At 37.9% G+C, this 27,009-nt stretch overlaps 1 protein-coding gene across 4 annotated transcripts in view; it reads left to right on the forward strand.

Moving 5' to 3' along the window:
- The window catches only part of Snx19 (sorting nexin 19), a 37,435-nt gene that overhangs the window by 8,813 nt on the left and 1,613 nt on the right, over positions 1-27,009 (forward strand). For 3 of the 4 annotated variants that reach the window (XM_076846160.2, XM_076846158.2, XM_076846159.2), the window contains 4 exons: positions 602-698; positions 1,193-1,373; positions 4,255-4,384; positions 26,016-26,200. In XM_076846160.2, the coding sequence (XP_076702275.2) occupies positions 602-698; positions 1,193-1,373; positions 4,255-4,384; positions 26,016-26,200 (593 nt within the window). Of the gene's footprint in view, positions 1-601; positions 699-1,192; positions 1,374-4,254; positions 4,385-6,505; positions 6,737-26,015; positions 26,201-27,009 lie in introns of those variants that run through there. The other variant, XR_013090373.2, reaches the window with a different exon arrangement.

Here is a 27,009-nt window from a genome sequence, read left to right on the forward strand (position 1 = left end):
AATTGGGTTATGAACTCCCATTTTTACCCCAAATACTTTTTCCAGAATCACATCGGTTACACACTCACCTTTTTACATAATGGCATATTAGTGACTGTTGTATTCTGCTACCTTTCCTATCCCCTACTATCCCCCCTCCCCTCCCCTCCCATCTTCCCTGACTCATATTTTATAAGATGACCATTGTGCCTGTGCTTATTTGTTCTCTGTCTCTTAAAACATTGAGATTTATCACTTGGCAATCCCTTCTCTGATTTTATTTGGAATACAAAGGGAATAAATGGTTGTCCAAAAAGGGTACCCACAACAAAAAGAGTATCTAGAATTTTCCCTCAGTCTCTTTTTTTGTCTGTTTAGCCTTCAACAAATTTTTAATTTGTGCATAGTATGTGCACTATCTATGAAGAAATGCCAGAATATATATTTGGAAGATTTCAGGGCCAAATCTTTCCTGGCAACTCTGGGTATCATAAGCCCCTAAGAATAAGTGTGGGTTTTTTTTTTAATTTTTTTTTTATGTATTATCAATTCTGGCCAGCTCTTTGTAATGAAATAAAGACCACAAACTATATTCTGTTTCTGCCTTTTATTACTGTACTAGGTCCAGACTCAGGTTCTCATCCAGCAAAATTTCTCCAGCACTGAGTGTGAATGAAGTACATGAAAAGATACTCTATTGTCTCCAGGAGCGCAATGTGGTAAGACCCAAAGCCCAGAGGACTGTAGGAATCAAGACCCAGGGTGTTGATTCTATAGTTATAGGTAATCGAAACATTCTCTCAAGTCAGGAAGAACTGAAGTGTCTTGCGAAGAACTTAACTAACATCCGGGTCTCACATTTAAAAGTATTTTCTCTGAGTGCTTTTGAATTCTAATTGTTGTGGGTTGGCAGGTTGGCTTCTTAAGGTAGTGGGTTCAGAATTAAGAATGACAGGATGAGAAGAAAAACCAGAGAACAGATGACCAAGAATGTGTGCAAAAGTGATAATCCCAGGGAAGCTTGAAATTTGGGTTAAAAAAAAAAAAAAAGAAACTTTTATAGACTGGCCTTAAGGTCAGTGGGTTCTATACTCATGGTACTTTGGTAGAGTCTCCAGAGTCTGCACAAAAATTTTAGGAAAACCTATAGTGTTGCATTTACTTCTGTACTTTCTGCATTCTTTATGTCATATGCCACTGACTGTTTCTTCAGGAGTCAGAGATCCTATCCATGTCTGGGATGGAATCCTTTATTGAAAAGCAGACAAAGTTACTGGAAATGCAGCCAACAGAAGTCCCAGTAAAAGATCCAGAACATATCTCCAAAGACTATGTGGATGATTGCTTGTCAGGTACAAGCATGCTATCCCAGGACCTCAGCAGCAGTGATGCAGGTAAATGGAAAGGTCTCTACTCCTATAGAGAAGGGAGCCATAAGAACTTAGGATAGGTGTACTTTGTAGCTTTAATATTTTTTGTCTTTAACTGAGCAAGCCACATGTTGAACTCCATTGTAGAGTAGAACACAGTCCCTAAAGCCAAGTCAAATAGTGAAGTCAGGCACTATTTACACAGGGAGTTGTAACCCAGCAGAAGATCCATGTGTATAATATCTTACTTAAAATATTTTTAACATATTCTGGTACATGGGACCACTGTCTTTATCTAGAATTTTCCCTCAGTGTCTCTGATACCACTTTTCTGGTTTTCTTTCCCTCTCCCTGTGGTCCTTTTTTGGGCCCACTTTTTTGTTTTCCCCACCAACCCTCTGTAGCCTTGGTTTGGGCTCTCAGTTCTTCCCCTCACACTGTCCCTAGGTAATCCCAACTGTACTGTTGGTTTCTACTCACATACATATGCCAATAATGCCTAAATGTTGGATATTATACACCTCCATGTGAAGAGACCACAGAGCAGCTGAAATACAGTATGTTCAAGATAGAATTCATCTTTTTTCCTAAATCTGTCCCTTCTGTATTTACTGCCATGATAAATGATACTACATTGTTTCCTAGGCCAGAGAAGGGAAAGAGAAGAGGTTAGGTTCACTTCCCCTTTATATCCTTTGAGGCAGGACTGGTTTGCTTCCCAGGAGAAGGCAGATGCATTCTACAAAGGAAGAATTGGAGCCTTGGATATTAATTAGCATTTGCTGAAATAGAACTTAAAAGAAAAAAGTACTTCAATTCCACCAAGAAAAAGACCTCTGGTGAGAACAAAAGATCACAAAATCTTGGGTTCAGAAGGAAAAAAGCCAATTTAACTTTGTCTTTCAGGTTACCATGAACAAATCACCTTACCTCTGCTCTATGAACTTCAATTTAAATATGTGGAAAGGGGGTTTAAAATCCCACCCCTTCACATGTATCTCATTGGTTAGGTAAATGAAGTAGTATGACAGTAAAAGCATCAGAAAACTCTAAAAAATTACAGATAAAAGGGATGGGTGAAACAATACAATTCTTCCTTTGTAGAATGCATCTGCCTTTCTTCTCCAAATCAACCCTGTAAATTTTGAATATTTTTAAATGGATAGTTTATACCTGAGCTTTTCTTCTTTAGCTCTGAGAGACTCGAAAATGTTCATATGATAGAAAACGTTATCATTTTCTTCCAGAGGACTTGGCAGTACCTTGTTCACCTTATTGTTTTTTACTGCTATGACTGAGTGTTACCACATGGTGGCAGCTTCAAGCAAATAGAAAAAATGAGAGAGTAAAAGTAATTGGATAGAGGAGAATTCTATTTCCCAGGAATTGGAATAGCCCATCTTTGAGTAAATTTCAGATAAAAGGGATGGGTGAAACAATATATCTAGCCCAAATCAACCCTATAAATTTTGAATATAGTATTTTTAAATGGATAGTTTATACCTGAGCTTTTCTAGCTTTTAGCTAGTCAGAAAGCAGTTCATCAGCCAAATGCCCACTAGAAATATAATTTAGAAAAAGAAAGTATGTATTAGATGGCCTTTAGAGGGAAGTGGGTTTCAATTCTAGCAGATCTATCCAAATCACTTATATTCTTTTTTTATTGATACATTATAATTATACATAACAGTGGAATTCATAATGCAATATATATACATGCACATAATAATTTGATTGATCTCACTTCCCAGTACCTTTCCTTTCCATCTTTTCCTCTGATTCATTTTCTCTATTCTATCTCTATATTATGATGATATTGATGATGATTATGATTATGTACATAAGCAGATTCATTGTGATATATTCATACATGGACAGAATAATTTAGTAGATTTCATTCCCCAAAATTCCCTATGCCCTTCCGTTCTCCCTCCCTCTCAGTCCTCTTCCTCTACTTTATTGGTTTCCCTTCTGTTTTTGTGAGATATTGCCTTTTTTTTTTCATGTCTAGAGGACCCTTAAATGAGGTGAGCTTAGGCAAGTCTAGTTAGTCCTAGACTAACAAAGTTATTGTTGATGATTAATTATTAAATACAACAATAGCACCAGAAACCTCAGATTTACTGTGGAATATTATGTGTTCCTAGGAAATCTCCAGAAAGCAAATCAGAAGTGATATCCCCCCACCACACAAAGGTTTAGAAAATGGGTGTTTCACTCCATAAAATACATGTGTTTGGAAACTCCAGGTTAGCATGAGTGTAGGCTCATTTGTGGCCCTTTCAGGAGTCTTCAAAACAGGGAAGAAATCAGTAAATGTCATGGCACTTTACCAGAGGTGAAGTGGAGCTCTTCCTAGAACCACATGTTATCTTAGAATCAAACTGGAGCCTCCTGAATCTCAACTTCACAGCTCTGTGTAATGGAGATGCTGTCAAAACAAGGCTTTGCAGGAGAATGAAGCCCAAATCTTTCCCCAGTTCTGCCCACAACATTTCCATGATGAATTGTGGGGGCGAGTGGAAGGCAAGGAAGAGACAAAGCTTTGCCAGTTCCAGTTAGTCACCAATTGTGAGCACTTACTTGGAACAAGATGAATTCAGCAACCTGGGGAAATAAAGGAGAAACAGAAGCTAGGTAGGTAAAATAAAATATATGTAAAATCTTTTTAAAAAGTAAGAACACTTATTCATTAACCGAAGAATTGTAAATACATACAGAGCCTATCACTGAACTTTCTAGGTATGAAGTACGTGTCTCTTCGTTTCAGTGCAGAGGGATTAAAAAGTAAAGTCCAAGATGATGGATATGAAGCTAGAGAAGACCCCAGTGCCACCAGTGCATTAAATACATTCCTCAATTGGGGGTTTCTTCTTAGTTACTTTTATGCCTTTTTGTCCCTCAGGAACAGAAACAGAGTTAGCTGACATAGCCCTGGATCTAATCCTCTTGCTGTTAATGAAACAGTGGAAATGGCTATGTACTGAAAACATGCAGAAATTTCTTCATCTTATCTTTGGGACCCTAATTCAAAGGTAAGGTTGCTAAGTTCTCCTTCATGGCAGGTTCTCAAATTGCATGGAAATTGGACACAATGGTGACTTCTGTACTTAGAAGGGTAAGTGTGTAGAGTCCAGGAAAACTATGGCCATAAGAAAAGGTAGTATGTCTGCTACAGGGCAGGGATGAATATTGCCAGAAGACTATCAGAAAGCCCCAGCCCCAGCACCACTGCCTGTGATCTTAATAGACTTTTGTTTAACTCTGTCTTCTCTGGGATCTGTTCTCCTTTTATGTCCCCAGACCTGGAGTCACTGTGATGATTAACTATTTAAAAAAAAATGGAGAAAACAGATCATTGTTGTTGATATAAAGCTCTTCCCTCACTAACAATGATGAAATATCCTTCCCAAAATGTTTGTAGGCTTAGATTGAGAAACCCTGCCCTAGACTAGAAACCCTGCCCTAGACCAGAACTAGTTTTGTATCCCCAGCAACTTACACAAGGACAGGGGCATAGTGGATTCATTAAATATTTGATAAAAGAAAAAACATTACTCTTCTCAATATCTTTATACTTAAAAATAGTTTCCTAATGTTTTATTCAGTCCCCTATGACTCTTGCTAATTAGGCCTCCATGTCTCTTCTTTCTCTGTCAGACTTTCTTTTGCTTATCTTCCAAGTATTTTTTAAAAATGTAAAGATCCTACAAATAGATAATATGTGATTTTTTATAACACCCCTTCCCCTGTAGTCATTTACTTGATGAATTAATTTCAGAACACAAGAAATTGTTCAGTAGGAGTTTAAAAGTATAGGTGAAAGAGCTCTGAGGAGCTGCGTACCCACAGATCTACGGTTAGTTCGTGCAAGAGAAGGGCCACAGATCCTGCCTGGTCTCCTGTGGTGACCCCACTCTCACCCCAGTCAGTCCCTATGTACTGGAAACCTGGCCACACCCTTCCTGTTCCTAGTCACTGGCGGGCCATTGCCCTTTACTCCCTCTACCCTCCTGAGGGTCTTCCCATTCTCCCTGTCACCTCAGGGAAGCCCCAGCCATCTGCTTCCCATTTCGCTTCATAGCATCTGGGCCTTTCTAACTTGCTGATTGCTTAGTTGTCCACCTCTGCTGACTGAACACCAGGGGCAAGCAAGACCATATTTGCTTTGTGGATTGTTATGTTGTCCAGCTTATTTCCATGCATAACACATAGTAGGTGCCTGATAAATGTGTGTAAAAGGAAAAATAAGTATAGGTGCATCAACAGAGACTTAGAAAAGATTAAGATCTATATTTAAAAGGTAGGGGAAAATTTGCCTAAAAGTTTGAGTAGCTCAGAAAATGAAATGGCTTGGGCCAGTCCAGATAAAAAAGAGAGAGAACTAGATCCTGAGAATTACAGTAAGATCATGGAAGAACTGATATCTCACATAGAGAGGATCCTTGGAAATCTAAGCAGGAAAGTTAAATACAAGGGAAGTAAGTCCCAAGGGGTATAGTAGACATGGGATAGACTTTCAGTAGTCAAACATAGGCTGAGAAACTTCTAAGCCAGGTTGCAGAACCTTAGTGGGGAATGTGTAGGATTAAAGAAATAATAGTTGTGTTTCCTAGTCTGAATTCTTTCTTGGCTTAATGGTACAGATTTGGCCAGGCGGTTTTGTGGCATTTGTCCCACTTTACCTTTAAATGCTTCTGTCTCTCTTTATACAACTGGGGATTGATTTTGATCTTGCTTCTTTGTTCACAAGGGAAAAAAATGTATATTACCAAAAGTTGGTCAATAGTGAACAAAATAGGCATGATCCCTACTTTATTATATTTTAATAAATTTAAATTTAAAGAGGTTGAGTGCTGAAATTCAGGGCATTACACACAATCATAAAGCTAATGGGTGGTAGAGCCACCATTCAAACCAAACTGCTCAAAAGCCCAAGTTCTTATCTACTCCAGTAAGCTATTATTCTATAATAAAATTTTCTGAACTTTGGTTTCCTCATCTGGAAAACAGAATTAACAATGCTATCTCAAGATGTCCAGTAAACTATAGTTCTTAATATTTGCTCTTCAGAAAAGAAGAATAATAAAACATATTTTGTTTCTAATGCCTTCAATTAGTAGCTGAAAATTAGCTTCACTTTTTATGTCTTCTAGATACATCACCCCATACCAGTCTTCTTCTGCCAGTTACCACCATCCTTTTTGTGCCCATCTCTCTGAGCCACACAGAGTTGGGCTTCTAAATAATGAAGGCTTTATGAGGTCTTTCAAAGTGATTTTGTGCCAGTGATCTCATTTGTTAAAGCAACAACCACAGCACTTCCAGTCTTACATTAAGAAGCAGAACACCTGGGCTCCTGTCCAGTACCGACAAGCACATGTGAAGTACATTGTTCCATAGTGTTTTCCAGGTTTCCTGGTGCTGCTGGCGACCTGGGTGGGGAGAACTACTGAAATCTGTTCTAATAGGAAAGCTTTGGAATCAAGCTAAGTTCTTTACCTTTCTGTCCCCATCCCTTGACACTTCTGCTAGATCCAGTTAGCTAGATAGATACACAGCTGGTAAATGAAAACTATCAAAACCTTTATGCAACTCATACTATAAATTATATCAAAGAAAGGGCTTGCTCCTGAATTTTTCTTGATTTGCTCTTCACTTTTCATTCCTGGTTTTCTTTTCTGTTTTCTTATGGAATGCCATCACTATTTAGAAAGACAGGAAATTGTTCATGTATTTGGTAAATATTGTACAAGAACAGAAATTTGTGGTTGCTTTTGAAAACCTTGTTGTATCTATAGACTGTTAAACATGGTCATGATAGGTATTTCTAAATAATTGTATTTTGTAACCTGTTTAGGTATATCTCTTTCAGCCCTAAAAGTTCTTATTTATATCTAGTCAAACTTTATCCTTAGCCCATTTCATTTTCTGTTAGCTACAAGGAAATAGAACTATAGCTAGCTGGCACTCTCCTCATCCTGTGCTTCCATAGACAAGAATCTTCCCCTTTCAAGACCTTCTGTCTTCCCCTGTAAATCCCTATTCACTTTACATTTTTGATCCTCTTCTCAAGAATCTTGTGCTGGTTTGACAATGTTCCAGAAGCCTCCTTTAGATAGGAAGTAATAAGTCATGGTGTCTGAAGAAAGAACCAATTCCCTCTCCAGAGGCCCAAGGATTTGCCCTTCATGGCCATTGTCTCATACCAACAAGTCCCTGGATATATGGTAGACATGGAAAAGATGGGCCTTACTTCTAAATTCAGAGTGTAGAGATTGATCATCTCATCAGCAAGGTATTTACTATCCTGTAAGCTTTTGTTGAGAGTCTTATTTCATACAAACATTGGGCTAAACATTTCAAACATATTCTATCATTTAATCTCTTTAAGAGCCATATGGAACAGGTTTTATGAATCCTACTTCTAACATGGGGGAAACTACGATTTACAAAGAATTTGTGTTTTTACATCAAGATGACAGGTCAAAATAGCACACACAAAATTTCAACCCAGTTTTTTCTAATTTTTAGCTATAATGATTCTTTAATTTTCAGAATCAGAACCTTTGCCCTATAATTTGAAGGATAAGGCCAACCCAAAAATCTTTCACTCCGAGTAGCAAACATTCCCCAAGAAGAGATTATCAGATAGTTTATAGAATCCAAATTATATCTCACATGTAACAAAAAGAACACAGTTCCCTCCTAAAGTCAGCCTGTATTACGTTCCCTGGGCAGCTTGCAGTTTTTATTTTTAAAAAGTAGTTTACGTAGTCCTTTATTTGCTTTAGTAAGCAAATAAGCCAGGAACTTGATATCTAGAGCTACAGCACCCTCCCCTCTGCACCTACCCTGACCACCCCCCCACAAGAGGTTGATATGAGGTCCCAGTGTCCCCAATGTCCCATGACTGCCATCTAGGAGGCCACATGTTTGTTCTCTCTGAAAACACAGTTAGCTAAGCCATGTCCTTTTGAAGAGTACTAGGTTTCTCTTCCTTTAAATTCTGTGATTTAAGGAACAGTAATATCTTGTGTCAGTACCTCAGGTGAATGCGTCCACTTTGCTAATTATCATAATCACACAGCAGTTTGGGCATCAGGAATAATTCAGCCACCTGGATTTAGATGTATCTCCTCCTTAAAACAGCCTCATTTTCCAACCTCACATTATTTCCAAGCAGACAAGTTTATTCTGCTTCCAGCTTTCTTTACTGTCCCTGCTCCCTTAAAAGACCTATATACATAGCTCCCTTGGACTCCAGGGACTTCTGCCAAATTATAAGCATATTCTCTCCTTAGCCTACAAGGCAGGAAGAAAAAAAAAAGACAGAGTAAATTTAACCTCATGACCCCTCTTTCCAAGCGAAAGTTGGAGGAGTTCTGTTCGGAGCCAGACTTATAAATCTCTTTTGATTGTTGATGGTGTGGAGAGAGTAAGGGAGGGGAGCTCAAGAGAAGTTAGATGCCCAAAAAAGGCATTGTTAAGTCAAAGGGAAGTGTTGCACGCATGCGTGACTGACCTCGTATGTCAGCTTCTGTGCTGGGAAGGTCCAATTATGTAACAAGGAGTGCTCCTTATTTGGCACGGGAAGGGGTGTGGGGGTAGCAAACTAAGCCAAGGAGCAAATCCAGCTTGTGCGAACTCTGCTCATGTCCGAAAACAGAAGAAACTTGACAGTATTCCTATATGCATCAAAATCAGGCTTAGGGAATTGGAAAAGTACTCAGAACTAGCCTGGGTTAAAGGGAAGGAAGAGAGATGTACTGTGCTCCATTGATGATAGAAGGTTTGGGGCAAGAAGATCCAGCCAAGGTAAGGGGTGAGATTATTTTGGAGTGTGATGTAGAGTAAAGGAATGAGAAGAAGTTGGACCAGCTCCCTGCCTAGATGCCCAGAGCCATGCCATGATAAAAATAGGAGCCAGGCCAGCAGTAGAGTACGTGAATGCCACGTCCAGGGCTCTGCCCTCCCCATGGCCCTGAAGATGGTATCAGACCCTGTGTCAAAAGGGCAGCAGACACATTCCTGGCATCTTCATCAAAATTTCTTAAAGAGTGAGTGAGTGAATGAGTGAGTGAGAGAGGAGAGAGATTGTGTTGTATATGTTGGGGACACCAGGCATAAAGTCAGTAAAAAGGAGAAGGTTCTGTTATTTTTAAGAAGAAAAGGTAAAATTTAAAGTCAAAGAAATTTACAGAGGGGGAAAAAAAAGAATGTACAGGAATAATGAGTCCAATAAGCAATGAACTTAGGAGAAAATTAAATGGCAAGTTCTGGAACTTAGGTCAGGCCATGGAATTGTTTTCTTAGAAAAGATATCTCTCTACAATTATCTGCTAGGAAAGGTTAGGATAAGAATATGGCAGAGCATTGAAGAGTGCTGCACTGCTAGATGGGATGTCCACCTCCCTTATGGATAAATGGGAATTGTTGACCATGAACTCTCTTGCTTTCATAATTGTCTTAAGTCATTCCAGAATCATAGATGTTCTCTGGGTGGAACTCCACTGCAAGGGCATCTTTTCTTGGTAGATGTGTAAGTAGTAGATGGAAAAGTGGTTTTTATAACACTGTAATCAATTTCCTAAGGGAAACTCAAAGCCTGCCACTAAGGGGACACAAATAATTATAACAGGAAAGGAAATGAATTTATTACAGCCTAACTATACCAGTTAAGCAGCTACATACTTTATGTACTAATGTGCAATTCTGTGAGATAGATTTATATTTTCACATTTTACAAATTAGGAAACTTATATTCAGATTAAATAACTTTTCCGAAATCATAGAACCAGGAAGTACCACACCCAAGATTCCACATAAGTCATTCTGATGTCAACACCCATGCACTTTCTACTACTGCACACTGCCTACCTCTGAACAAGCTTTCTTACTGAGGAGTGCCACTACAATTGTCCTCACTAGAAAACCCCTGTGACTTATTCTTGTGTAATATCTTGCTGTCCATCTGACTGGTCCCAGGAAGACATGCATTCTGGTGGTAGTTATATAAACTTATTTCTGTTTGCATTTTCTTATTTTATTCTTAAAGCACCCCTGAGCTAGTTAGAGATTGACTAGATTTCACCATTCTATATCTGTACTTTTTCGAAAGTAGAGAAAAAGTATAAAAATTAAGATTCAGAGTTACACAAATCACAATTCTTTCCTTTGTTCAGAAAATAGAGATCACAGTTTTTTCCTTTGCTCCCTAACTTCCTTTTCATCTACTCTGGTGCTTTACTGTAGTTTTTTTCTCTAGAAAAAATGCTTACTCTGGAAAAATGAATACTTTTGTAGAAGTTATAGATACAAAATTAACTCAAACTAGGTCTTAAGGTTTCTCATATCAGGTTTAACTCCTGGCCTAGTAATAATCATTGACTGGGGCTGGTTTTAGTGGTGCCGAAATTAACTTTTCACAGTGATAGCTTTGCTCAGGTTGCATTGTATCTCCTTGGAGACAAGGAGCTCTACTTGTACCATGCCTCTTCCTTGGGCCATGCCAAAGCGAGGTTCTTGACCTCTACAGATCAGGCCAGAATCGAGCCCAGCAGTTTCACCTACTATATACTTACTGTACGAGTGGTCTGCCTGACAACTTTCTTAGATGTTGCTTATTCTATACCCATCTTAAAAATGTTGTGCCCATCCTGTCATGTACTGACAGTCTCCACTTGAATGTGCCTTTAAAGTTATAACAAGTATGTGACAGCTGACTGCCTTGTGCCTGTGCATTGTGTGTTTACACTTTTATATGTGGCATGTGCTCTTAAATTCTCATATACTCAAGTTCAATTACAGCAGTGGTTACTGTAAAAGTTAGGGAGGAAAATGCAAAATGTCAAAATTACTTAAAACTCACAGTCTTTTGTTCCCTGAGTCACATTATTGGTATATCTTGCCCATCTCTATATCTCTGACAACTTAATGTTTTAATGACAACTCTAAGACTCTTGAGGGAAGGGACTGTCTTATTCATTATTACATCTTAAATACCTAGCCTGATACATAGGAGACACTTATTTAATTTGTGTCAAATGAATGAACATGTAAGATCACATGCCATTCCACTTGAATTGGTCCCTCTGCTTATCATTACTGAGACCCTTGTGGTTCTTCAACAGGACTAGGGAAAAGAAATGCAAATGGAAACAATCTTTCATCCTTCCCCCACAGGGCATGCCCAGCTCTTAAACTGGGCAACACTATAATTCCCAGAGTCATGATGGGCCTAAGCAGAGAGATTTTTATTTGGGGCTTTTCAGTCTATCTACCCTTTTCAGTCCATCTGCACTATCATTTCCAAAAAAGTACAGTGCCCCTGACCTTCCTGGGCTCCCCACTATGAGGCCCCATTGAGTTTACCCTCTCAGAAAGCATGGCCCACCCTCTTCCTGCTCCTTCTAGATCTCTCTCCTTCCACTTGGGAAAGAAAATATATGAACCTTGAAGTCAGTCAGATCTGAATCTAAATCCTACCTTTAGGTTTAGCATCTGTGATTTGAACAGGTCACTTAATCTGCTTTTGCCACAGTTAACTCTCTGAGGGGAATAACAGTATCTTTCTCATGAAGTTGTTTAGGGAATAAGAGATAATGTTAGAGAGGCTTTATAAAGAGGAAAATATGTATGGAGCTAGACCTTTTGAGACAGGTATCAATTAGAATGACTTGGGATGAATAATATTCCAGACACTGAAATACTTTTAAAGGATAATGTCTCTATTTAAAATAAAAGATAAGCTTTAAGCATGTTTTGAATATTTTTAGCCATGCTCTCAGAAAAAGAATCTGTCATGTCTACATTGTTTTTGTTTTAAATGTATCACAGAAAATGGAGCAAATTATGTTTTATGCATTTATTAATATGTCAAAATGAACCTCGTTATTATGCATAACTATAATGCACTAATAAAAACAATAAATAAACAAAACACACATTAAAAATTAAATAAAATTGTCACAGGAAGACTTGCCCAGCTACTAGGTGGAAAAGAGTACAAGAATTCTCCCTATAAGCACCAGGTGGCGCTGCAGGTTAAATAATACCCATTCCTTCTCTGAGGGAGACCTATTTTGCAATTATAGGTCACTTGCTCTGATGGTGATGATATCCAAGCCATGCTGCATCTTGCATCATGATTCAGAGTCCATCAGTCCACCCACTCCATAGTGCCAATGACTTTTAGACAAGCCAAGTTGCTTTTTTCTTTCACCCTTTACTCTGTTCAGATGGGTCTTCAACATTTTCTTCTTTCTCTGAGCAATGTATACTGCCAGAAGTTGTCCCTTTGAGTGAATTCTATCCCTTAAGAATTCAGTGCTAAAAGATGTTCTTTCAGAATAGAATGAACCAGTCTGTGATGATGATGAGACCAGCTGGACATCTAAGTGGAAAGAATCTTGTCAATACTGTATAAGCTAGTTTGTCCTATACTAAAGGACTTTTTGGAGAGTTAGTGCCAGATTGCCCTGATATTAGGAATCTTATGCCTGTTATGTAAGCAAGGGATTTCTTATTACTTGCAGCCATGAGACCATTTGGCTCTTTCTTATTAACTTGGTTTTAGAGAAGCAATTACATGTTTATGCTCAGTTTTGTTTTTGTTTTGAGGTGCTGGAGATAGAACCCAGGGCCTTATTGCATGGTAGGCAAGTGTTTTACCTCTGGCCTTAGAGTCTTCACCAAATGTCTTATTTAGGAATAGACTTATTTGGTACTGGAGCAAGGATAGAGTAAGGGTGAACTGGTGGGAGATATACTTTAGTCCAGCTCTAATGTAATACCAGCATCAAAAGAGTTCTCAGCAGGGAATTTAGCCCTCCTGGGAGGGCAGCTTGCCATATAAATGCAGTGTCAAGATAAGTCCCTGGACCTTTTTCCCCTATGGTTTATTTTTCCTCTTTTTTCTTTTCTTTTTCTTTATTGCTTTTTTTTTTTTCAATGTTATCTATTACCCATATTTTCTAATCACACAATTGGTACCCCCAAAATTCTTACTATGCAAAGATTCTAGAGTTGCCACCTCTCTGTCCTTATGTCTTTAGTATCAGGATATATAGCCTTCTAGCTTGGAAAGGTTTTGAAATTCAAACTGCAGAGAGGAAACTGGAAACAAATATCTTCAGATAATTCTTCCATACAGATGATTCTGTTCATTATAGTCACTTTCCTTCTCCTTCACACCCTCTCGAGCATTTTTTCTGCTTCTTTATCTTGGACATCTGCTTCTCATGTATATCCTTTGTTCTCAAGGCTGTTCTTTTCCAGCCTCCTCTGTTACCTCTAATATCAATAGAAATTTGGAGGTCAGCCCCTTCTGAGTCGAGAGTACATAATTACTTAACACTTCTCCCCCTACCACTACTTCCCTTCCCATCCTTGTCTCCTGTGGTGGTGGTTCTATGCCCAGAGCAGAGCATGGAGCTCTCCCTGTGAGGTAAAGTCACCATGAACAATAGGGGCTCTGGTTGTCAGGACAACACTAAATCACTGTCTTCTCTCCTCCTTTGTGTCTTGCCTTTCTTCCTGGTGTTCCAGCCATCAAGGACTTTATACCCTCTCTCCTTGCCCTTTCCCCTCTAGCAGACTCAATTTTCTTCTGAATGGGTGGCACTTTAATTACCTTCCCCTTCTCCAGGCCACCTCCCTGCCCTTGCCCTGGAAAGGCAGGGTCAGAATAACTACCTGGGGACTGAGAATCAGCCAGGCTTACAGTTCACATGAGGCCAAGGAGAGGAAGCAGACATTTTGAATCCAATTTCTACAGTGAAAGTTTCACTTTATAAAACATAGAGATCAGGTTTAGGAAGGAAAGTTTATTATACAAATTTAGTATGCCCCTGAAGACTTTTAAATAACTTTTTTTATGTGCCATACCATCTTGCTATCAATGCACTATGTTCCAGCTCAGAGAAAATCAGGGCTGACAGACTTTACAATTAACATGGAAAAGAACTGAATATACTCATACCATACCTTTCCAAATAGAAGGCTATCTATCCTGATACTTTACACCCTCTGAATACTCATATCATGCCTTCCAAGTAGAAGGCTATCTATCCTGATAACTTTACACTCTCTCCTTGCCCTTTCAGATAGGTGGCAACTCCAAAATCTCTGCATAATAAGAACTTTGGCATTACCCATAACCCCACAGGGCCCTTTTCCAATTTTATTTACTCAATACCAGATTGTTCACTGTTCCTGTTATTTACTTCCCTGGGCCTGCCAGGAGAGGAGTAAGCAATTTTACAAGGAGAAAACTCAAGCATAAATGCCTAAGGATGCTGCTATCATTTAGTTCCTTTGGCCTAATAGAATTTTTTTAAGAGAATTTAGAGGATTCTTTTGATCTGTTGCATGCACAAACACACAAGCAATTTCAAAAAGGCTTTCATTTGTCTTACTTGATTTTGATGATAACTTCATGAAGAAGGCACAGTAAGAATTAGCCCATTTTGTAAAGAAGGGAGCCAGAATTCAGTTCATTCAACTTGTCAGTGGTGAAGGAATAATTTAAATTCTAGATGACAAAAGACAAGGCTCAAAGGTGTTTGTGGATTTTCTATACTAATTGTAAAGTCTATCAGCCCTAATTTTCTCCGATCTGAACTATACTGCATTGATAGCAAGATGGTATGGCACAGAAAAAAGGTTATTTAAAAGTCTTCAGGGACATACTAGATTTGTGCAATAGACTTTTAAATTGGAATCCCAAGGGTGTCACTCAAATCTAAACAAATATTTAGAGATCTCCCTTTATAATTAATCATATTTATCCCAAGAACACAGAATCTTCAAATGACTCCCTTTTATTCTGTATTTGTTAGAAAGGTAGCTTGACCTTTGATTTTGGTCTTTTTTCCCACATCCTGCTATGGTCTTTCTTCTTTTCTTCTAACTTGTTTCAAATAATGGTTTGGAATCAATTGGAAAATGTTCCATCCATTAGAGTCACCTCCCAAAATACAAGTGTGACTTATAGTCAACATAACCCCCTTTGCTTTTGTTTGACTTTCATTCTCTTCTGTCCTCTAGACCTGTTTGCCAGGAAAACCAACAAAAACATAGGCTGCTGGCAGCTGTCTCTCTTCTCTAGGATTTATAGTGTGCCAGAAAGGAAGCATGGCTGACCCACTCCCTCGCCTTCCACCTCTCTTTGCTTCCAGAGGAATGCATAACTAGGTGTGAATTGCCTATTACATGGATTACTCATAATGAATTCTTCATTCTAGATCAGCTGACTTACTACCCAGCATACTCTTTAAAACATTCACCCTGCAGCTGGTGGATTGGCCTACAGTTTAGTATTATTATTAGCTTAAACAAAGATCATTAGGAAAGAATCTAAAGTTATTGTGAAATGTTTATATAAATACATATGAATGCCAAACACAAAGTATTTGCATCTTGTCCATAGTCTTTTAAATCTACTATTTAAAATCTACCAATTATAAACATTAATAATTGAGATCACTTTTTTTCTGATTTAAAAACTGAGATTTTTAAAAAAGTGATTTTTTTAAAAAAAGAAACCCCAAATTTGTACCTTTGGCAGTTTAATATCCAGTTGGAAGTGAAAACTTACAAGAAATTCTAGTGTAAACTTGAGGCTTCAAAAAGAACTGTCTCTGTGAGTCTGAAAGGATCAAGTAATCAATTGTGAGGGGGCCCCAAAAAGGCTTACAGAGCAGATGACATCAGAAAAGCACTTAAAGATTGTGGAGATATTAGAATAGCTATTATCACAAACAAATAAATAAACAAAAAAAAATTTGCTGGTGGAGGATATGGAGAAATAAGTAGTCTTATATGCTATTGATGCCATTATATATGCTATAATGGCTGTAACTAATTTATATAAATTAGTTACAGCCATTTAGAGGTTTGGAGGTTCCTCAGAAAACAAAATATAGAACTATCATGTGATCCAGCTACCCCACTCCTGGGGATATCTACAAAATAGGTGAAATCAGCATTGTAAAGAAATAGTTGTATGCCTGTGTTTATTACAGCACTATTTCAATATCTAAGATATGGGATCAATCTAGGTGCCCATCAACAGATGAAAGGATTTTAGAAAATGTGGTATATACATGCAATGGAGTATTATTCAGCCATAAGGAAGAATTTAATCCTATCATTTGCAGCAAAATGAATGGAACTAGAGGACATTATGTTAAGTGAAATAAGCCAGCCATAGAAAGACAGTACTGCATACTATCTCTCATATGTAGAAGCTAAAACAGTTGACCTGAAAGTAGTTGACCTGAAATGATTACTAGAGATTGGGAAGTGTGTGGGGGGAGGGTGGAAAACAAGTTGGATTTGATAAGTGCATGCTATCAGCATGTATGGAAATACCACTGAACCCCCAATAATATTATGTACAATATTAACATATGTTAATAACTTCTAAAAGTGAAGGGTATTTACGGTAGACATTGAGGAATAGAGCATTCAAGGCAGAACAGTGGTAGAACAATATATCTGTGGTATTAAAGAAGTTAGGTATGCTTAGGAATATACAGTGTGTAAAAAGACTAGCTGAAGATAACACTGTAGGGTTTAATATGATTAAACTGATTCATTTAGAGCCCTGTGAGTCATTGAAGAATATAGCACCTGTCCCCCATTTGGTGGGAAACAATTTACAGAACATATAATGACAACATGATCACATTTGCAATTTAGAAAAAATCACTTAAATAGTGCTGTAGAGGATTCATTAGCGATAAAGTTGGGGCCAGGGAGAAAAATTGGGAAGGGGTTGCATTGATAGAAATGACAAGACAGGAGGAACTTAGCTGAGGTCACTGCTATAGGGATGGTAAAAGGGATGATGAATTCGTGAGATACTGAGAAGATAGAACCAACCAGGTATAATACCTATTGCATTGATTCTCTAGCATTGGATAAAGGTTGGGGAAAAGAGAAATCAAAAACAATTCATACGTAGTTTTCTACCCTGTAAATTGAGAAGCATAATTATTAGGATTGAATAGTGTGTTTTGAACAGTATATCTAGGTCATGATTAAAAGCCCCTTATTGGCTAGTAAATCAACAATTATCTATTTTGATTTCTGAAAAAAAATAAACAGTGACACCTGAAAAAGATTATATGTGTGTGTGTGTGTGTGTGTGTGTGTGTGTGTGTGTGTATATATATATATATATATATATATATATATATATATATATATATATATATATATAAATAATCACATGATAACTCATATGGTGGGCTCCAGACTCCAAAGAGAGTCCAACTGAGGAATAGTAGAAAGAATATGCTCTGCAGGAGACCCTTCAGTCCAATGAAAAGGGAATAGTGGAAGCCAATTTTAGATAATGTTAAAAATTAGAAATTGTGGAAAATAACTGATTCAGAAAGGAAAGCAAAGGTGGACAAAAAGGTACTAAAATTCCCAGGAGAGCATAGAGAATGAGATTTAAAAAATACTGCTTTATATATTATAGTAACAAAAGAACATAAAATTTTAACCCCAAAGGTATCCCTGAAACTTTTGGAACAGGATGATTCATTCAGTAAATATTTAATGATTTATTGTGTGATTGACACCAATGCAGAAGGAGATATCAGAATGAGTTAAGTCAGATTACTACCCTTAAAACCTTACAGTCTTATTCTTTTGATACTTATAAGGTGCTCAACCAATATATGTTTAATGAATGAATAAACAAATTAAACACATGATTCCAATGAGGAAAAAAAATGAATCAGTATGAAGTGAAACCAGGATAGTTAACTAAGATCAGATTGTAAATGAACATACATTAAAAAATAGAGAGGGAACATAGAGTAGCATGGATAAGAATGGAGTCTGGTAAACTTAAACTCAGAAGGAACTGAAGTTGTAGATAAATATTAGGGGGAAAGACTTTTTTAAAAAGAGCAACAGCAACAGTAACAACAACAAAAGGTAAATTGCTTGGGATACATGAGAAAGCATTCATTCAACAAAAAATGAATTAGTCTATTATTTGCTAGGCTATTTAATTTCTGCTTTAGTTTGGTTTTGTGTTTTTGTTGTTGTTGTTGTTGTTGTTGTTGTTTGGTTTGGTTTAGTTTTTTGTTTGTTAAGGAGAAGGTTCTAACAAGAATTAAATAAGCATAATTAAAGTAGAATTGAAGACTAAAATAGGAATGAAAATAGTAAGAGCATTTAATGTGGTTTCCAGTTCATGTACCGGGCCTAGATAAATTTTATTTCATGAAACTGAAAGAATTTATATGTATGAATAAGATCATTGAGAGGCATTGCTAGAAATGGTTTGGTATTAAACAAACATCTTGCCTTTTAAAAAATGGATAAAGGTTGTGAACCCTGACATTTATCTCTGGAAATTTCTGAAGCAGATTAGGAAATAGATATTTTTTACACACTCAGGAAAGGCAATAACAAGCTCTAGAAAGCAGTATGGAGTGTGTCCTGCCTGATTTAGAATGGTTTGTGTCTTTGATGGGATTATGAGGCCTTTAAATGAAAGGACTACAATGATAATTACATTTTATATGAATTTCAACAAGCTTTTGCCATAAGATGCGTATAGACAAAATTGACATGTGTGACATAGACTATAGTAGTACTTTTAAGTGATTAGTAGCTAGTTGAGCTGTTTTTAAATTGATGTCAAACTGGAAAGAAATGTCTAATGATAGAACATTGCTCTTGTTTTTATCTTGTTCAATATTTTTCATTAGTAGCTTTGAAAGTAACTCTAATCTTAGAGGCATAATTTATATTCTAGATGACAAAAGACAAGATTCAAAAATATTTTGAATGATAATCTAAAACCACAAAATGAAATTTGGTTAAAACAAACATTATAAACCAGAATTCACATTTTTTTAATTACACAAATAAAGAGTGCAAGATAGGCATAAACAAGGGACATGTGATTTTTTTTTTAAAAAAAAATATAAGTATCTGGACTTAGGGTTTTAGTTGACTGCAAATCCAGTATGAGTCAGTATTTTTTTGTATATGTCAAAAAGCCAGCACAGTCTTAGGTGTCTTAATAGAAGAATAGCATCTAGATCAAGGAGAGCACTAATCTCCTTTGCCCTTGCTGGTCAGGTCACATCTCAGGGCTGTGTAGTTCTGGGTGCTCTATTTTAAGAGAGAAAAAAAACAAAGCAGAATCCACCCAGAGGGTGGAATCAGGATGAGGAATGGTTCATTTCTCTCTTCCATTCATCAAACATTTACTGAGTATCTACTGGGTGCCCAACTCTGAGGTTGGCAGAATCAAGGGTGTATAAGTTGTAGAAGAGATTTAAGAGATACATAATAGATGAATTTAGAAATGTAAAGTTCTGTCTTATGGAAAGATTTGATCTACCATCTGTTAACTCCACATGATGGAACTACTAGGACTAATGACTATAATTCACAAGGAAGTGGATTTGGGTTCCCAATATTTAAGAAGCATTTCTACGGAACTATAGTTATCTTTTTCAGAAATTTTGAAACTTCCCCAGTGTCACACGCTAATGGGTGGCAGAAGTAGGACAGAAGTACAAGCTTTGGGATTCACAAGCCAGAGCCTTTGTCTGTGCCTCAATATTTACAGAGGGAATTTCTGCTTTGGAGGAGATTAGATAGATAACCTCTAAACCTTCTTCCAACTCTCAAGTTGTGTCTATAAGCCACTTGATATGAAATGCTCTTTATTGGTTCTCAGTGTTTACATATATAGAATTGGTGAATTTGGAAAAAATAATCTCTAAGGTTCAATAAATGACTTCTTGAAGTTGCTTCTTTGAATAAGAATCTTCAAATTTATAGTGCATATTAGTCTCACAACTGTGACTTATACATTACTAATTAAAATCAAAAAATGCTTGTTCCTAGATATAAAAGTATAGAACTCAGATATTTTAAATTGTGGTGGTCAGGCAGAGTTAAGTTCTTCTCTTGTTTGACTTGTTTCAAAGAGGTGGATCCATGATTTAAAACATGAAAGCAAAGATCCAAGAAGAAATTGTGAATACTCTGTGAGCCATTTTAGATGTCACAATAGTTATTTGGAGAAAGAAGCTGGAGTTCCATATCCTCGGAGTTTATTTCCTCCTCATTCTTCTTCTACACAGAGCAGGAAAGGATGGTGACCTAGATACACAGTCAGAGGGCAGCAATGTTGAACTTTCTCAGACACAGCTGAGTAACTTGGGTCTGGCTGGTTATGGGACCCAGAAGTCTAGGACTAAGAGGTGACAACAGGAACTGTCTGTAAATACAAGGGGCCATGGCAGGAAGACAGAGGCCTGGGAAAGGAATAGAGGGAAGAAAAGTAACTTTTATCAGGTGTGAAATTGACAAAAACAATTTGTTTAATGGAAAATGCCCTAAATCCACACTATCTCCCCCTCAAGACCTGCTTTTTCTCCTACCCTATAGATTGGGGCTCCTAAGTGGATGAGCCAATACTCAAAGTAATATGCAAGACCAGGGGTACGGATCACAAAGTTTATGGTGTATACCATTGTAAACCTTTTATAGGGTACTTGGGTGGGTAGAGGTGGTCAGTGTTTCCAGGAAACTAAGAATGTGGCTTGGGCTTGTTCTCCCTTCTCTCAGAACTCCTAATCCTTTATACTATATTAGTGTTTTCCCATTTTTTTGAAAACTTCAATCCAGAGTAAGAAATAAATTTTACTTTGAATCCTGTCATGAACACATGCATAAGTACAGCCATGTACATGGATATACCCACGCACATATCTGAGATACACACACACACACACACACACACACACACACACACATACACACATACACATACATGTAATTCTCATATATTTTCTATTCTAATCTGTTTGTATTTCGATTTCTTAAAATGTTGCCACAAGTAACTTCCAATCATGTCCACAATTTGAGGAATATTGTTGTATAACTACAAAGTTTAAAATGACTATGAAAGTACCCTGATACATGAATCCAAAAGACCCTACACTGAAGACAGTGATTCTCAGATGGTGCCATTTCATCCTCAGGGGACATGTAGCAATGTCTGGAGATATTTTTGACTTTCACAGCTAGCATCTACTTAGGAGTCTAGAGGAGAAGGGGTACACTAAACATTTTACAATGCATAGAACAGCCCTCTACTCCACAACAAAGAATCAGCAGTTCAAAGCATCCATAGTACCAAGATCAAAAACCCTGTTACAGGGATCATAAAATGAGTCAACACTTGTAATCTACTGTAGGTCTATTTGGAATAACAGAAGCTGTCCATAAACACAAGAAGGAGCCATTCAAGATCAGTTTTAACCTCCTCACCCTTTTCTGTCTCTTTTTCTTTAAACTGTAGTTGTTAGCTTAGGATGAAGTTTGAGCATAACAACCTTTGGGTTTTCTCTGAGGTTCAACCCAGTGAATAAATATGCCATAAGGAATGAACTTGTCATTTTCTTTCATTGAGAATGCACCAGATATTTTTTTTAATATTGATAGGTTTTCTATTTTATGATTCATTATTTTCCCAGTCTCTTTCCTATTAAACCATTTATTCAGGTCCCTTTCTCACTTAGTCATGGCAGCACGCTTGAAAAGAAGTAAATTTGGCTAACTGGATTAGACATCATCTCTAGAGTGTTCTCCCTTTACTTATGAAATTTGATTCTGCTATTTTGATGGAAAATGACCTTCTGCTAACCTTGAAGTGTCATCATAAGCCCTGCTGTTAAACTATCTCCTTTTTAGCCACTGGTTCATTCATTCTCTATCTATAGCTATTTCAGACCAGTTTTCCTTCAGCATGGAGGAGACCATGCATTCCTGGTGTGATGACAAGCCTTCATCCTCCACATCCTCCTTCTGTGCCTGATATAAGAGAGACTCTTAAATGTCTTTGTCAGCCTGTTGCTTTTTGACATGTTATTGGTTATTTCTAGGCCCTCTAATAAGACTGCCATATGCTCTACATCTTTCAGAGATGGCTTGACATAAAAGACCTGGTTTAGGTTTTCTCCTTCTTTTCTTTGGATAAAGATAAAATGCATGACAGATATCTCTCTAAATCAAATATCAAAACTGGAATAGTGATGGAAAATAAAACCAATGCTATTTGAGGTTATTATCTACCATATTTATTTTAGCATATTTACCTCATGCATCTTGAATTACATAAACAACAACATTTGTATTTAGTAAATGACTTATTATAAGTAATTTATAATAAACAGTGGGAAGGACACATGTGTGTATCCACCTTGAAACTTTAGATTTTTATACAAACAGATTCCAGAAGTTGATGTTGAAAAGCTACTGTGGTGCATCAGTTTCATCCCTTTTGCTTTAAAAGTGCTATAAGGACACAGATCTGTTTTTTATCTTCCTACTCCTATACTAAAAATATAAAGACAATGTGTGGAGTAGAAAGATGCAGGGAGGTAACAAGGAAGGGTCAAGGGATCAGTTTCTCTTCTAACACTCCTATGCCTAATCTGTTTGTTCTCTCTGCTCTTGCTCAGTTTCTAAGTTGATAAAGTTAGATAAAGAAATGATGGTATGTATGGTGCTTCACTTTAGAGCAGAACGATAGAATAAAATACAGGTATGAACACAAGAGAAGAGATTCTACCCTCTTTGTTGTTAGCAAGTACCTATTGGCATTCAGTCCTACCTAGGTGTCAGACAAGGCTAATTATACCAGATCCCTGTATCTAGCCATTTATAACTTTAGAAAAGTATCACATGTAATAGTAAAACATGTCTTAGAATTGGATTACGGCTCACAAATTTTAGCAGTTGTATTAAATGAGGAGCAGGAATAGTTGTGATTTTCTTGGTTTGGGCTTTGTTGTTTTTCTTTCTAGACTGGAATGTCTGGTTTTCAGGATAATATACCAGCCCTCATAAGTGCTGTGCATTTTGTACACAAGAAAGAGTTGTTGCCCTTAGCCTTCTACACATGCTGCCTGGGACTCAGCCCAGTGTTTGAGAGAAAGTTTTTGCTTTCTGAGAGAAGAAGAAAGAGGAGAAAAGGCCTGGGCAAGAAAATTCTGGAAAGAGGGTGAATGTTTAAATCTCATATAGTGCAAGCATGTAGTCTGTAAGGTATGGAAAAGAATAAGGAAAGCTGGCACCCAGAAGCCCCTTGTCAACAGAAGCCACTTTGTAACCTCTGTACCTAGTTGTAAACCTAAAGTTTGTTTCACTTCTGCCAATTTGTGTCAGTCTTATTTCGTACATTCCTGGGGCCAACTTTCAGGGCCTTCTGTTGATCAGCTCTGGGCCTCAAGTTTGAAGTCCTTGACAGTGTCTTTCTTCTGTTAGCAGTTGGCATTTTACTTGGAGGTTTCAGTTCTCTTTGTGGTTAGTTCTCCCAGTTAACTCCCACAAATTCATTTATCTTACTGATTCATCATTATCATTGGATGCTTGATTTTACCTTTTCAGACTTTGATGCTTCTTTCCAATATGATAAGTTTTCTTATAGATTTGTATAAATTCACCATTTTGCCACATACTAAAATTCATCTTGCACTCAACTTATGTGCACAAGATGCCAAATCACTATAGAAGGAGAATAAAAAGGAAATCCTTGCTATAATGCAGTGCAAGGTCCTGTCCCCACCAGGTGATGCCAATTCAAAAGAATCCAGCTCCTATCTTGTAAGGCATGCCCAAAAGATGACTGATGCCCAAATTAGCTGTTATATAAGATGCTGAGATACCTTTGAAGAGTTTGAATCACAGGCGTTTTTGGCTCCAGACAACAGAAATAAGGGCAGAGTGGCTTATTATTTGCATATGTGAATGTGAAGCATAGTTAGAACTAATTCTGTCTGAATGTGTCTTATTCTTTGATATTCCAGGCTTCTCAAAGATTTTGATTAGCAAGACTTTGTCCCTCTCTTGCAGATCTCTTAGATGACATCCTAGTACATATTGTTCACTTCCATGAAAGGCACAGAAGTGTATGTGGCTTGAGGTGAAGAAGGGAGTCCTTGGGTCACTTGATCCTCTGCAGAGAACTTAATCAGGTCATCACAACCTTCTCCCTCTGGTGACCCTCTTCTATAAACAGGAACAGGAATTCTTGCCACTGGATCCCTCTCATCAGGAGGCTTAGGCTTGCTGAATGAAAAGCCCTGTGAAAAGGAGATGCAGCCCTAATAATAACAGACACGATCGTGATGGCTATTTTGGGCTAGAGCAGCTTTGTGCCGCTCTTGATCTCCATCGATGTCTGCCATTCCTGCCCTGCTATTACCTTTCAGACTTCCTATTCTTAGAATCATTTGTGAGCCCTGGGCTTGGGGGATTGCAGCCCCCAGGACTGGAATGCCCAGCTTGAGCGGAATGCAGACTGTCTGGCAGAGTGGAGGTTAAATAAAGTTTGCCTTGGCAGCCCCCTTTGCTCTTGGACGGGTTACAAGTAATTTGGGTATAGGAGCAATGGTGTGAGCTGCCATGTGGTATGGTCCCAAACAGACTTCTGGACATGAATAGAAGTGGTAGAAGGTCCATCCATGACCAGCTTAGCCATGCCAGCCTCCAACCAGGTCTACTAAGGAGACCTTGACAGTCTTAAACCTCAGCTAGTGATTATGTCACTCTGAAAAAAAAAAAAAAAAAAAACAGGAACAAATAATGTTGAGACACCTTCCAGGTTTTTAGGTGAACTTTGGATTTGGTATATGGAAGAAAAAAGGGGAAATATTTATTATGCTGAAAACAGTTGTCACTTAACGTAAGTTTTTGAGCATAAAATATTTGGGGAAATTTTTATGAAGTAGGAGACACAGAACTCTTGTGCCACTTACAATTGAGTTGAAGAAGCAAAGATATAAACAAATGAGAAATCATTCATACTCTAAAGTAAAATATTAGCTCCAAACTTGTGATCCAGCACTAAGGACTAGAAGAGGACTCAGCCGGAAGAGAGCACCTCTGAATGAGCAGGTCAAGAAGGACCTCCTGGAGGAGGTACAGCTAAACAAGGAGTGTTAAAGTGGCAGACTTCTGTTACTTGAGAGGAGAGGGCAGGTATAGAAACTCCTCAAAATAGGGACTTGAAGACCAACTGGACATGCCAGGGTGACAAGAAAGAAGGTTAAGGGTTTGTTGTGTGAAAAATCACGAAACCCTTAACTCTGAAGGCTGTGTGTACAGGTTACTTAGAAGGTTCTAATGATTCCTACTGGAAAGGCTAGATGCAATCTTAACTCAAGATTGAGACCCTTTTAGTGTTCTGTTCTATAAAACCCTTGTACAACGTGTGGCTCAGAGTGAATCAGTAAATAACACTATTATTGTTACTCAACTTCAAATAAGTATATTTCATACAGTTCTGAAGGCTGGAAAGTTCAAGATCAAGGCACTAACAAATTTTATATCTTGCAAAGACCCACTTCCTGATTCATAGACTGCTGTCTTCCCCTGTGTCCTCACATGATCTCTTGGGCCTCTTTTATAAGGGCATTAATCACATCATGAGGGCTCTTCCTCCATGACCTAATCGCTTCACAGAGTCCTCACCTCCTAATACCATCTCATTGAGGGTTAGGATTTCAATATTTGAATCTAGGAGGGAGAAATAAACATCCAGTTCATTGTCTTGGTGCACCATTTTTTTCCCCAGGTTAATCTGAGATTTCTTTTCTTTTTGTATCATAGGTGGCTAGAAGTGCAGGTAGCTAATCTCACATGTCCACAGCACTGGGTGCAGTACCTCCGGCTTCTTCGGGAGTCCATCTGGCCTGGTGGAGTTCTTCCCAAGTTTCCGCGGCCTGTAAGGACTCAGGAACAGAAAGTGGCTACTGAGAAGCAAGCTTTGCAGAGCCTGATGGGAGTCCTGCCAGGTAATTGGATAAAGAGATTGATTATATTGAGAGCTCTTCTCCTCCCATCCTGCTTTGCCACCATTGCCCCACATCCTTCCCCATTTTCAGAAGAGCTCTGAACATAGCTAGACTCAAAAACCTATTGATCCCCCTACCCACCCATTTTGCCAACTAATAGGAAAATGGTCATGGCTGTGATTCTTTTAGTCCTCACTTAGGTGATGACAAAACAGTGAAATGGATCACTATGGCCACACCCTAAATATTAGGGGAGAATTCTGTAGGTATTTGGGTTCATAATCCTTGGGCAGGTCTAAGGAAGCTGTGCCCTTCCCACCAGATGAAAACTTGGTTTTCTGCCAATTCATGGCACCTTGGACCAGGGAAGAACATGATACATCCTACAAAAACTTAGACTTCATAAATTGAGCCCTTAATAGTAAGTAGAGACAAAACCCAAGAGAGTTTTTCTTCCTTTATGTTGTTTTAAAGGGCAGGAAAGGCAGCTTGTCACCTGTGGCTGTGGTAACTAGATGACAGTGGTGAATGTAACTCTGGGCAGTCTGTTTAATTTACCCTTATTTACCCTAACCTTCTCTTCTCCAACCTAAACCATTACCTCATAAGTAATACCTGTTCTTTTGTGGCAGGTTACAAAATTATTTCTTGAGGCCTATTTTTATTTAGGCACCTCATTGAAGAAACTTATTTTTCTTGACTTTAGTTTAGGAAATTGTGGTTTAACTACATGGTTTAGAGGTATGCCAGAATTACTGAATCTTTGTAAGATGTCAGAGATCCTGGGGAGACAATCTCCTTAGACCCTA

The sequence above is a fragment of the Callospermophilus lateralis genome, chromosome 2 (assembly GCF_048772815.1).
Source record: "Callospermophilus lateralis isolate mCalLat2 chromosome 2, mCalLat2.hap1, whole genome shotgun sequence".
Taxonomy (NCBI): Eukaryota; Metazoa; Chordata; class Mammalia; order Rodentia; family Sciuridae; genus Callospermophilus; species Callospermophilus lateralis.